We start from the raw sequence: 15,024 nt of genomic DNA on the forward strand, positions 1-15,024 counted from the left end.
ACCGATTTGGTTTCAGTAAAAGTATAGAAACAAGGGAAGCAATTGTAGCACTCAGATTAATAGTAAAAGGAATATTAAAAACAAACCAACATACATGGCATTTACAGACTTAGAAAAGGCATTTGATAATGTCTTTATGCCTACTGAAATAAAATGTTTAGCGTTTTAAATAATTTAGGGTTGAAATATAGAGGTAGAATAACAGCTGCTAACATTTACAGGAACCAAACAACAACAGTAGTAATTGAAGAATATAAGAAAGAAGCCTTAATAAAAAAGGGAGTCTGACAAGGATTTTCCCTATCTCCATTACTTTTTAATCTTTATATAGAACTAGCAGGATGTTAAAGAACAATTTAGAGTGACAGTGCAAGGTGAAAAGGCAAAGATGCTACAATTTGCTGATGATAGTAACGATAGTAATTCTAGCTAAGCGTAAAAAAGATTTAGAAGAAACAATGAACGGCACGGATGAAGTCCTATGCAAGAATTACCGCATGAAAATAAACAAGAAAAAACCGAAATTAATGAAATGTAGTAGAAATAATTTAGACGAACCACTGAATATAAATACAGAAAAAGTTCTTCTACATTATGGATGTAGAAGAATTCTGTTATTTGGGAAGTAGAATTACTAAGTATGGATGAAACGGGGGCGATATAAAATGTCGAATAGCACAGACGAAACAAGATTTTAGTCAGAAATATAATTTACTTACATCAGAAATTAATTTAAACGTCAGTAAAACATTTTTGAAAGTATATGTTTGGAGTGTCACTTTATATGGAAGTGAAACACGGAGGATCGGATTATCTGAGAAGAAAAGATTAGAAGCTTTTGAAATGCGGTGCTACAGGAGAATGTTAAAAATCAGACGGGTGGATAGCGACAAATGATTAGGTGTTGCGGAAAATTGATGAAGAAAGAAGCATTTGGAAAAATGTAATTAAAAGAAGAGACAGACTTATAAGCCACATATTTAAGGCATCCTGGAATAGTCGCTTTGATACTGGAGGGACAGGTAAATGGGAAAAATTGTGCAGGCAGACAACGTTTGGAATATGTAAAACAAATTGTTAGGGATGTAAGATGTAGAGGGTATACCGAAATGAAACGACTGGCACTGGATGGGGAATCTTGAAGAGTTGCATCAAACCAGTCAAACGACTGAAGACAAAAAAAAATACCGGTAAATATTATCTTAACTCGATACAAAATTTTACGATTACAATAAGGCTAAAGAGCAGCGGGTAAGATAAAAATTGCATCCTATTACTGCACGGTATTTCTCCACAAACTTGGAATATTTCACAGAATAGAATCTTGGTAATCGAAGGACATGAAGTACGAAATAGAAAAAAGTCATTTAATAAACCGGTTCCTAAAGATAACCGAAGTTAAAAAAAAACTAAGTTCAGTTCAGTGCATATTAACGTCATTATTTATTTAATCGTATCAGTAATATTAAAAAGAGAGAGAGCGCGGGAGAAAGCGGGTAGGCAACTGATCTCGGCACAGAATTACACGCATATTATTTTATTACATTCTGTTTAATTCACTCTACGTCTGCATGGTATCCTACATGGTAGTCTACATGGTAACCTAAAAAGAGCAGGTACTCGGCTTACAAAATAGTTTATTTACGACCTTTTTCACGGTAGCTTTTTCATGGAGGGAGTCCCTACTTTAAATAGCAGCTTCAAACTTGAACTATTGAAAATCTATCTATCACAGCAGCACCGACTGAGTGGCAAGCATTCAAGTCCGTACTCAGATAAGATTCACAGTGTCGTTTTTTTTAACTTTTACTATTTCTTATATATTACCGACACAAATTATTTTTTTATTATGTGAAATTTATAATAATATGCTTATAAGACTGTGGGGGGGAGGAACTATATGAATTTCATGTTTGCCGATTATTATTTTATATTGAATATAACAATTATTAATGTAATAAACTGATTTGTTTTATAAAAATTAACTAAATTTATTTAGCAGTCATTAGAATAACGGATGTATTCAAGAAGAGTATCAAAATTCTCTTATTAAAAATATATAATTTTATATCGGTATTTATTTTATGATTTCCAGTATCCGTAATTTTCTTTATCGTATGATTTTACTTTATTTATCTACATTATTTGTTATCCTTAAATAATTTTTTCTCACTTAGAGTACAATTTAAGTTTTGTTTTAAATATTTTTTTTCTATCGCGACTTTCTTTGGCGACGGAAAAATAGATAAAATCAATCTCAGAGTAAACCCGGCACGATATGTTTGTTATCGTTAAAAATAGTTATTCTACATTCAGGTAAGAAGTTGTGTTTTATATAGATCGCCTGAAACAAGAAACAAAGTAATATACAGATCGATAAACAGGAATAACTAAAAACAAATAGCCGATATACTGAAAGATTTAAATATTACAGATCGATAATAAATAGCTTTTTATCGAGTTAATACGCACGATAGAAACCTAATTTTATTTATATAATACAAATGTTTTTAAATATTATTTATATTAACATAAACATGTTTCCGCATAATTACGTTTTAGCAGAGTGGAAAAATTATACGATACGTTTTTACATATAAAGCGAACAGCAGCATTTTTGTATCTGTTATTTACTTATTATTACGTATATTATTATTTAGAAATGTTATACGATAAATACATCTGCAGATTACATAAAATATTTCTTATTATTTGATAATAAAATATGAAAAGATCAAATTGTACGTCGTATATAAGCGGAAATTAACGACCGGATTATTTATTGATTTTCTTTTTTTACGCAAAACAGAAACAGAAGTATAAAAGTAAACGGTAAAATGAGAACGGTTAAAAAAATTATCTATCGGTTATTATTACGCGCGTGGAACAGTCTGTCACAAAAATATTAAAAGTTATTCGTCGGTAAATAAATAAGTAATTGATAAGCGGCTTAAGCGATATCCTGAAACCTGTAACCGATAAGAAACGGTTATAGCAAGCCCGCAATTCCAACGGTGCAGGTCAGTTTGGAGAACCGCCAAACACCTCGACTCCTATCGGACAGATCGTGTGGATTAACGACTGACATCTTCAATCGCAACAACCGTACGGCGGAGTAAACGTGCAGATATTAACGTTTCCGCTTACTCCGATCTCTCTGGACTATAACGAATCGGATAAGGCGATATACAGAGACGAATATAGATGCAGCATAATGGAGGACGGGGCAAAGATTATACACGACTGTAGAAACTACAAACTGTGAAACGCATCCTGAAAAATACGAAAAAAGGAAATTCTAAATCATCAAAGTATTACGATCGTTACATTTTTTTAATCTTTTATGAGTTCCTCTTTTTTGTTGAGTTTGACCGTTAAGCAACATTTTTGCATTCATTTATCCTTCTGAAGGTTTTCTTTCCTGGTTCGTTCTTTCTCTTTATTTTTTCCTTCTCTCTTCTAACCGGATATAGCCGGTTTACTTTTTTCTCCTGACTTTTGGAAACTCTTGAGATCTTGTACGATAGAAAACGTTGATTTATCTTGTACTGTTCTTCAGATATTTTCATTTAACTTATATCTTACCGAACCACCGAGTCGATTGATTTCCATTATTTTTGTTAGTCGATTTCGATAGTCGATTTGTTTTGTGAAACTGCTACCGTTCATTTTTGTAACATTTCTGAAGAATTTGGGTTGTCTTTGTCCGATGGAATCTGACATCTTAGTTTCACTGTGTTTATAAAAAACTTGATCTGAATTTATTTTATCGATTTTCGTATTTCTCCTTCTCTTTCTAATATATTTATTTAAACGATTTCAAACTGAAGATGTATTCAATGCGTACAGGTTTTCTGGTCCGATTACCAGAATAGCATTAGTGCATGTATTAATAGTGTAATAGCATTATTAGTGATTTTAGCTTTTATTGAGATTTTTTCGTTGTAAACATATTTTTGTTTTATATAAATACATTCTATTTTAATTAATTAATTTTAGCGTTTTGGTACCCGTAACGCGTCATGTTTAAACAACAAAATAATTTTTAAATCGCATACAGGACAAATTAACTTAAAATGAAAGTTATAAAATCTTTAATCTTTACCAGAATCTAAAATCAATTTTCTTTAGAAAAAATAAATTCATAAGACCCGCTTACATTAATAAGCACGATGAAATAGACGCCTGCTATTACAAAACCGACTATACACAGAATATACACTGTCAGACCAAAACGTGCAATCAAATTCAATTTACCTGGGTGTCTAAAATTTAACTGCTTTAACCCTGATAAATTCTACTCAGAAAAAAAACGAGGTCCAAATTTTCCAAAAAATACAAAGTATACACGACGAGAGAATTTTACTACTGGATCCGTAAAGGTCTAGGCACACTTGAGCAGCTCAAATACACACACACAAAAAGAACAAGTACAATTTAAATCACATAATCTATCGGCAATGTATCCAAGCTTTACTGCCACTCTGAACGGCACAAAAACGATCCGCAACGGTCCTAGCAACAATTTAAACTATTATCGCAAAATCTAATTCAATCTAAATTACATTTTTATGCAATTTTTTACCTCGTAGAAAGAAATATGTTAACGCATTACTTTATTTATCCCGGTCGATTTCATAGCGGTAAAAAATATATTACATTTAACAAACAAATAGTACAAATGCGGGTTGCTTTAACTGAAAATAATGTTATTGATTAAACCCCGACTATCTGCGGTGACCAGGATGATATCACTTGTACGAGCAAATATAATCGGCATTCTAGTGGTTTTAACGAGCTCATATATAACGGTATATTCAATTAAATAATAAAATCGGTAGGAAACCACTTCATTCTTCACTTTCTGTACTAAGCCTGGCAAGGAGTGGTTATTAATTTTAAATGGTTGTCATCGTTGGGAATGAATGGTACTTGGATGTAGTGCTTAAAAAAAAAGTAGTTTTACGTTTTACGGATCGATAAAATAATCGCACAATTTTGTTGGGACTGATTTTTTTCTTTGAAAAAGGCTTAAAAATAATTATATTATTACAAAGAATAAAGCAATTAAAAGAAAAAAATTGTAATTTAAATGAAGCATCTGCTTTTATGTGTACAAAACTTTCATTTTTTAATTATAGGTTTTATTTTTTTATGCTGTTTGGAAAAAAAACAATATAAAATACAAATTAATCGCTCTTTTGTTTCTTTTAATCATTGTACCCCGTTCTTCTTCATTACACTACAAAAAAAGAGAATTTGGTGTAGCTTAAAAAGTTTTACGCTTTTAACATTATAAAAAATACACCAAATCTACTAACAAAAAAAAACCCGTTTTTTAACACAAAATTTAGACGCTACAACACAACCTTTAAACCAGAATGCTTTTTGCTATAAAAACTATGAAGACGGTCAAAGAATCGAGATTTAGAAAAAATAATTAAAAAATTAAGGAAAAAAAAAATAGGACGTAAATGTAAAAGGTCAAAATATCAAACTAAAATGAGTTCGTTATTTTTTCAAAAATAACGAACTCTGTAAGAAAAAGAAAAACGGGCTTTTACAGAACCTTAAAAAGAATGGAGGACCACAGATTAACAAAAAGATCTTTAATTGCATTTCTAAATGAAAAAGTTAAAATAATAGCCGGGTTCAAGAAATCGAAAAAAGACGAAAAGCAATTCAATATTAAATATGAAATTGAAAATCTCAAAAGTTTTCAGGAAAAACCAAAAGCAAAAGGGGAAGAAGATTGTCAAAATACAGACGAAGTTAGTCAAAAAACGAAAGAACGAAACAAAATGCAAAATATAGTTTGTATTAATGCGATCTGTAATGTTCAAACGAATTCAGCAAATAAAAAAAATAAAATAAAAAAATATTCCAAAATTTTCCCTGCTAAGAAAAACTAGTAAAACAATACACATAATATACTTTTTCACAAACAAAACGGGTTTATTAATTTTTTAATTATCGTACCCTTAATTAGTTATAAAAGTTACAAAATAGCTGCTTTCTCTGAGAGTAATGGTGATTAATGACGCCCTACGTTAAGTAGAAAGAAAATGTCTTTTGTATAAATTAAAACTGCATTTTGAATATATATTTCCTTCTTACTTTTCAATCTGACACGGGATACTTATTAGTCTCGGAAGAATAACCGATATCTTCAGGAAAGCGTTGTCTTGCGTAGCAGTTAGCATACTACAACCGATATTAATGATATTCATATCTTTTTTTAATTTTTTTTCCATAAGAGTCTACAGTGCAATGTAAAAATTTACGTTACATAATTTACGCAAACGTAGATTGTGTAAAGAGATTTACACAAAATAGGATAAACGGAATACGCTCGTAATTTTGAAGAACTTAAAAAATACATTTTTAAAAAATCCGGCTGGGAATCGAACCAAGGACATCCAAATCCTAGTCGTTTCTCGACAAACCGAGCTAATCGATAACTACAACTACGTAAAACTATTATACCTTTATAGATAGAAAATATAACAAAATAATAATACTAATAAATAAATACCTGAAGATGAAGACGTATTTCTTGAACCGCTAATATAAAATCGAGACGATTTAAATTTTTTACATTTTTTCTTTTTAAAAATCGGCATAATTATTATTACCACTTTAACCGTTACGTTGCTTTTTTTTATAAAATAAAAATAGAATTATTTTTGTTATATTTAACAGTAAACATGTTCAATAAAAAAAAAAACCAAGAAAATATCAAACCGTTAAGCGTCACAAAACAAACAACACATCTCGTACATCCGTAGAAGAGTCTGAAATGAACACAATTCGTTACCCGCACTACACAACACTACAACATTTATAACTAAACGTATTAAAACAGTTTACAAGTATGCTCTCTCCCACTCTCTCTCATTCTCCCTCGTTCTTTCTCTCTCTCTCTTCTCGCTCTCTCTCACTCTCTCTCTCTCTTCCTAGCATAACACGATCTTTTCAAGAACTATATCAGACAATATTATCTATTTATAAAAATAGTATCAGAAAGCTCGTATTTATATCGTTATAGAATTGTAAATTATCTTTTACGTAGATAAATACCTTAAACGTCCTACGATAACCAGTTTTCTAAAAATCTGCAAAAATATACCTGCTGTTTAAAAATAAATACGGTATTATAACCAGAACCAAGTAACATCTCGACCTGAATATTCCACGTAATTCTTAAGGACCTTTGAAAAGTATAAAATCTGTCTATACTAATAATAACAACGTACTGAAAACTCGGCTAATAAAATCTTGAAAAAAGTTACAAAACTTCCTTCAAAAATAATTTTCTTTTCGACAAGCAAAATTAAAAATTAAAAAAAAAATTTGACAACTGCGGGTTGTTTTTTACGCACGCCTTACACGTACAATTTAATTTAAAATATTTATAATTTTATTTAAATATATTTTTTCGTTTGTTTAATTCAACGATTTTAAATAAAGCGCGCTCGAATACCGTATTTAATTCCCACGGATGTGGCGGTACTAGCGGCGACGGTCGGCACTAACTAAACTAATGAAATTTTACAACTTACATAGAAAAAATTTCGCTTGTACAGTCGGCAGACCGGTATAACCGCGACGCTTAACGCACCAGGTACCGAGTGAACCGGGCGATCGAGTCCGAGACCCGGCCAGACCCGATTACTTCTTTTACACTTTAATTATTATTCGTTTATTTAATTCTACCTTCGTCTGTAACGTCACAACATAGCAGTAGTTTACAGAATTTTTTGGGGCGGGGATGAGATTTTACAAAAAGGTTTTTTGCTAATATCGTTGTTTTTTAATCGTTAAATAAATGCAACTAAGAAGAATAACGCCTTAATTAGGCGAAATCTCCAGATACTGAGGGTGACCTTACTCTACAGCCTCATCCCCTTGACCTTTTAAGTTAAAAATTTAATGGAATCAACGTCCCATATACAGAAAGCAATGCGACCAGGTTTTATCAAAAACGGTCCAGTAGTTCCGGAGATATAAGGTGATTTAGACACCGACACCAAACATACGGTTTTTGGATTTCTTATGTGTGAAAACGTCAAGATCCGGTGAAAACCGCATACGCCCGAATCGGACCGATTACAATACTTTCCCTTCTATAGCTATAGCGCCAGACGGGAAAGTAAAATGGAAATAACGTATCGTTTAATCGGAATCCTGTACAACAATAATCCATAAAAAAAGCTAAAAGAACACCGTAAAACAGTAATTCTTCCAGAAGCCTTATACGGTTCAGAAATAGTACAAACGTTCTGTAAAAAATCCTCAAAAAAATATATACGATCCGAAATACAAAGCTGGAATGCGCTAAGAAAAGCACAAGACTTGCATAAAGAAATAGAAAATATTTAAACGACAATGAGAAAAAGCAGGTTAAACTTTTACGGGCATCTATATAAAAACAACGATAACAAAAAAGGTTAAAATAAATCGGTACGAACAGATCGAAAAATATCTCGAGCGAATAAAAATAAACAAAATTTTATATATGAAAGACATATATTTAGGAAATCGGTCGATGAATCTAAATTTCAAGAAAACGTAAACGCTAAAAGAAATCTAAAGTCGAGCGAAGTAAGGTGAAAAAATAGCGAAAATGAGCAAGTTTTGGGAAAAGAAAAAAACCAAATTACGTAAACGTACTTTACATAGATGAACCGAAAGAACAAAATAAAAGGAGTCGATCAAATAAGACCAAGTAAAATGGAATCGCCAACCAAACAAAAAATTAGTAGGGTGCCCCGGCTTCCAACTCTTTAGGCCATAAAAAAAATTGGCAGAAACATCAAATTTTTAATTTAAAGCTATGACTTTCACGTAATCTTACACATCACCATCAAACCTTGTCAAATCCGTCGTTTATTTGAAGTCGTTTTTTTTTGTTTTTTTTTTACATATTTTTTATTTACTTATGTGATTGTTTTTCTTCATAAAATAATCAATTATTACCAAAACGTAGGCGCCGGAATGTACGAGATCACAAGTGGGAAATCCCGATTCGAGATCAATTTCTAGAATTAAATTTCTTATTTAAATTTCATTATATTAATTTTCATCGTTAAAAAAAAATATTTTTATACAAGAGGTAATCAATTTTTGACACTTAATAATCCCAATCCGAGACGTCGCCCGCCAGGGCAACCTGCCCGGAGGGCCTAGCTACGGAGGCGCGCCTTAGACGCGCCCTGCAGCTAGTTTAAAAAATATAAAAAATTCCCTTTCGGTACGCCAGAAGGCGGAGGTAGATTTCACCGGTGCTAAGTAGGGGATAAAAAAGATTTCCGCTTTAAAATTAAGGAAAACTTCAAATTTACTCGATACGACAACGGTTGCATCTGAAAAAAGTTTCACGTGTTTTGCTTTCGATAAGCCCGTCTTACAATTCCAGCAACATTTTGATCATCTCTTGCCGTAACAGTTGGTCATATCAAAACTTGTTTCGGACAAAGGTTTTAGATAACGTTTACAGGACTAACGACCCTTTACATGGATTAGATACTGTGCTTATTAAGGGAGGTATGATTTTTTTTTTCGAATCTCCATTTTTTCACCTCCTGAGCCAACGGTTGGTAATATAAAAACGTTACTTATATACGTTTTAGGCCCTTATCTAAAAAAAATAGTAGGAACTTTAAACGAATTCGATATTTTACTTAATAAGAAAGTTGCAGCGATATTTTATTTTTTTCGAAAAAGCCCCCTCATTTCCATTCCCTTGGTCCGATTTTAGAAGTTAACGAACTCGACCGAGATTTTTGAACAAGTTATTTTTAAGGAACTATTTGAAAGTGATTGGCGCAAAATTACGGCAGTTACCGTGTTTACAAGAAAGTGAAGAAAGAAAAAAAATATATATATATATATACCTATGTAAATGTATGTATAAACTTTTGAGCTAACGGTGGATTTGAAGTCTTGGGGATGTAAAACGCGAAGACATGTCGAAATTTTCCTTAAGTCGAATCACGGTACCCATTACAATACAATAGGTAGCTTTCTTATGAAATCTACCTAAAATATTAGGTTGTCCAAAGATATAATGAAATAAGTTATTTTGTAATTTGGGGGGGTTTTACCCATTTAAAACTCCTTAAAACTGGATAATTCATTCGGTTTAAAAACAGATATTTTACATAAAAATAAAAACAATAATTTATTTTTAATTATTAAAGATCTTTTACTGATGTTGAATAAAAGTGGATTTAAATCCATATGACCTGGTTTATATAAAACATCGATCGGACCTTTAATTATTAAATACCATGTCGTTATTTTCAAGTCATTTAAATATAAAGTAATGCGTTGATGTTAAAGTATAAACTTTCCTATCCTATTCGTACTGTATTATAGTATAATATTAAATTTAAACTTGTCATATTATAATTTACTATAAGCGTGTATTATTCGTATTTGTTTTTATAAATTTTGTTTTTATAAGATAGAATTTTTAATATTATTACGTTCTATTAAATTAAATTTTTATCTCTTTAATTTTTAAATGGCAAATGTAATGTATTTTTTTATTACTTTAGATCGGAACACACGTAATTCTATTTTGTAATATGTCGACATTAGGATATAAACAACAAATATTTGTATATATATATATATATATATATATAACCTTTTACTTCATGGTTATTATCTTTTTTTTTCTGTTTACTTCCTCCTGAACTACCGTAAGTTATTACTACATAAGATGAATGAGGGTGGTACGAATGTAAATGAAGTGTAGTCTTGTACAGTCTCAGGTCGACCGTTCCTGAGATGTGTGGTTAATTGAATTCCAACCACCAAAGAACACCGGTATCCACTATATAGTATTCAAATCCGTAAAAACGTTATACTCGGCTTTGCTAGAATTTGACCTGAGAAATCTCGACTTCGAAATCAGCTGATTTGCGATGACGAGGAGTTATCCACTAGACCAACCCGGTGGGTTTACCGATTAAGCCTGCTACTCTTAAAAAAATCGAATCTAAAAAAAATCGAATCGTTACAACAGTGAATTTAATAACCAGAGACCGGTTACCGATAAAACTAATTTGGGATCGATTAAAATAATTAACTGTTATTTATAAATATCGATTTTTACATCGTTGTACGAAGTAAAGGAAATATTGTGTTCGCGAAAAATTTCGGTTTTCAGGTTTCAACGGAAATTTCCATTTGACCATGGAAATTTCCATTTGACCATCCCTGAATCCATTTTGACTATTTTCGGCGTGACGTCTGTACGTACGTATGCGCGTATGTATTTCGCATAACTCAAAAACGATTAGGCGAAAATGTTGAAATTTTGGATTTAGGACTGTTGTAACATCTAATCGTGCACCTTCCCTTTTGATTGCAATCGACTTAACCAAAAGTGTCCAAAAAAGGCCAAAATCCAAAACATTTGGATTTAAGAATTTTTCTTAACTGGAGTGTAAGCCCTCCTTTAGAGCTTTTCAACGATATATCATAAGCGGTACTTATTTTCATCGGTTCCAGAGTTACAGCCAAATAAAATTTTAATTAATAAAATATTTGGCTCTTACAAGGGGAAGGTACATCGGTTCGGATCCGACTTCATTTCCTTTTTTTTCAAATGAAAAGTACATAAAATTTTATTTCACTAATAACTTCTGATTAATTTCAATTTTTTTTTTATTGTTATTATTGAATTATTATTTATTGTAAAACTTTTTTAGTCAGAGGTTAATAATTATTAATAAATCAATATATTTAAATTAAAAAAAAAAGATTTCCGGTGCCAAGGAGGGGATAAAAAAAATGTCCACCTTAAGTTAAGAAAACTTCAAATTGACTGAATACGACAATGGTTGCATGTGAAAAAAATTCAATATTTAGCATACGACAAGCTTCATCTTACAATTCCAGCAACATTTTGGTCATCCGTTGGCGTAAGGGTTGGTCATATCAAAAATTGCAGCGGATAAACTTTAAACATTACCTAAAAACTTTATCTGCTGCAATTTTTCACTTTAAACAGACGCAATACTGTGCCTATTAAGGGAGATATGATTTTTTTTGTTTTCAAAATCCCACTTTTTCCACCCCCTGAGCCAGCGGGTGGTGATATCAAAAACTTTACTTACATAAGTTTTAGGTCCTTATCCAAAAAATAGTAGAAACTTTAAACCGATTCGAAATTTTACTTAATAAAAAAGTTATAGCAATATTTTGTTTTTTCGAAAAAACCACCCCATTTCCAGCTTTATGGTTCGATTTTGGCCGTTAACGAACTTGAAATTTTGAGTCGAGTTTTTCTTTATGGAACGATTTGAAAGTGATTGGCGCAAAATTACGGCAGTTATCGTGTCCAAAAGAAAGTAAAATATATATATATGCAGTTGACGGTGGTTTTGGAATCCGGGGGATGTGAAACGCGAAGATATGTCGAAATTTTCCGGAAGTCGAATCACGGTACCCGTTACAACGGGTAGATTTCTTATGAAATCTAACTAAAAGAAAGGTAAGCTTTCCAAAATAAATTAACATTTAAATTAAATTTTCAAGGAAATTAATTCAGACTTCTGAATAAAAATGTTTTAAAAAAATTTGTTACAACTTTTTTTTTGCAATATACTTCAGGGCGGTTTTTATAGCTTACGTACTTTTGACTAATTTAGTTTTATAATTAATTAAAATATAATACATCCAAATAAATTTGGCCCGAATTAAGACAAAACCCGTTTGAAACAACCGAAAACTTCATAAAAACAAGAAAAAAAGCGTAGAAAAACTAAATTAAAAAGTTGCTACAGAGCACGAGCCAAGTGACTAACTGGAACGCGATTTATATTTATAATTATCTGAAAATTCTTTAATTTTTTTTACATGAAAGTACAGAGCGATTCACGAAGAATGTAACAAAACCTTCAGGATATGTTCTACTGGTAAAAGTAAAGAAAAACGTTCTTATAAACGTACGTTTCGAAAAAGTTTCGTTTATCGGTTGGCGAAAGATTTCGCCCTTCGCTAAAATTAAGCCGGAATATAATTCTTGGGACTTGGGTCCCAAGAAAATTGAAGGGATTAATTTAGCGATTTTATATAGAAGTTTACCTGAAAAGTTGAAAAAAGTTTTAATAGTTTTCGAGTAAAAGACAAAAGATTGGAGGTAAAAAAAACATTCGACTTTATGTTTGGTGTAAAATAAGTTCGTTTTAAACGGGTAATATACATAAAAAACTTTTAAACAAAAATTGTAGGGAATTTGATTCGGAGTAGTATTTTGTTTTAAAATACAAAGAAATTAAGCAGATAAGTCAGTACTGCCGACTTATGAAATAAATTATTTCTAACAAATTTAGATATCATTAACTTTTTGTTATCTTCAAATATCTGTAGTAGATTGTTTTTTCTTTGTTTTTAATATTGATCGTTTATTTTTTTTTGCAATATAGAAAATCTTTTTCCGTTTAATACCTAGTTAAAATCTGCCAAATTTTGACGAGTTCTGTTTTTAATAAACTTCGAAATTTTTATGTTTGTATTTTGTAATCGGTGGTTTTTGGACTTTATTCTTACCGTTTTACTCAGAATTAAATTCTCTATCGGTTCTGTTTAAGAAATTTATGCGTTTAATCATTTAATGAAGTTTTTTTACGCCAAACATAAAATACAGAGTTTTTCGATTCCTACCTTTTGTCTTTTATTCCAGATTTCTCGAAAACTACCAAAAATACAATTCTGGGGGCTATTTTTTCAATTTTTCAGGTCATACTTCATATAAAACCAGTAAATTTACCCGTTAATTTGGTCCCCAAGAATTTCAGTCCGGCTTAATTTCACAGAAGTACGAAATCTTTCGCCGGCCGAAATTCGATAACGAAGCGTTTCCGTACTTACGGTTATCTGAACTTTCTTCTTCAATTTGTCCTGAAAGTCTGTTACATTTCTCGTGAATCATTTTATACAAATACATATATAAACGTTTTACTAATTTTCCTGTAGCGGCTTCATCCGTGCTATACGGTTACTTGGGTTTCCTGTCGCGGTCAATTTTTTCTTTATTTTATGTTTTTTATTCAAGTAACCGGAGGCAGGTGCAGTCATTCGCGTCGCACTTACATTAACCACTGCGCCCCTTAAAAAATCGAAATTCAAAAAACCCGAAAATGGTTTTTACATATTTAACTGAAGAATATTTGCAAGCCCTAATCTAGCGAATTTAGTATAGTTTAGTATAATCGGAAACGGGGAAAATTTGAAATCGTTGTTCAAAGTTTCTTTATCTTTCTTTATTCCTTTCGAGGGCGAAACTCGAAAAATCTAAAAAATCGTTTTTACCCGCAAATCGCTTCGATATCTTTATTTATTACCTAGAAATTAAAAAAATATCAAAATCCATTTTAACTGTTTAAACTCGGAATTTCAAAAAGTCCTTTCTTAGTGTTCTACTCCGTAAGAAAAACACGTATACAAATCTACATCAATTTATTTTCAATAGCTTTTGCTGGGCGTTGGTGAATCAATATATATATATATATATATATATATATATATATATATATCCCGTACGGGGAAAAAGGAGAAACAAGTTCTCGGCTTAGCTAATATAATAAACATTACAGACGGAGAGGTTTTGCATGATAACAGGGGAAGGTTTTTAGCGGATGAGAGACCCGCACTACCGTCAGTGCGCGCCTGGCGTTGGCTGGCAGACCTTTTTCCTCCCCCAACGAAATCAAAAAGACGTATAATAACATTAACATAATATTTATTTTTATTTTTATTTTTTTAAGCCCTTAATACCTTTAAAGAAAAATAATTAAATGTAAAGGATCGAATATTTTTTCAATACACGACGGCTACGAAAAACGATCGACTCATATAAAACGTAAAACAAGAATCTACGTATAAATTTTGAAACTATTTAAAATAATTATGAAAAACCCATTACGAGGAAACGTAAACAATTTTAAGATGCGCTCTATAAATGAAAATACAGAGAAAAGTTCATAAAAATATATTTATTCTTAACAA

At 31.3% G+C, this 15,024-nt stretch overlaps 1 protein-coding gene across 2 annotated transcripts in view; it reads right to left on the reverse strand.

Moving 5' to 3' along the window:
* The window catches only part of LOC142333763 (uncharacterized), a 148,785-nt gene that overhangs the window by 104,711 nt on the left and 29,050 nt on the right, over positions 1-15,024 (reverse strand). Inside the window, exon 1 of one of the 2 annotated variants that reach the window (XM_075381256.1) lies at positions 6,536-6,785. The exons of the other annotated variant lie outside the window; for it this stretch is intronic. Within the exon in view, the coding sequence (XP_075237371.1) occupies positions 6,536-6,623 (88 nt within the window). The 5' untranslated portion in view covers positions 6,624-6,785. Of the gene's footprint in view, positions 1-6,535; positions 6,786-15,024 lie in introns of those variants that run through there. 2 annotated transcript variants of the gene reach the window in all.

This window comes from Lycorma delicatula, chromosome 13 (genome assembly GCF_047948215.1).
Source record: "Lycorma delicatula isolate Av1 chromosome 13, ASM4794821v1, whole genome shotgun sequence".
Classification (NCBI taxonomy): domain Eukaryota; kingdom Metazoa; phylum Arthropoda; class Insecta; order Hemiptera; family Fulgoridae; genus Lycorma; species Lycorma delicatula.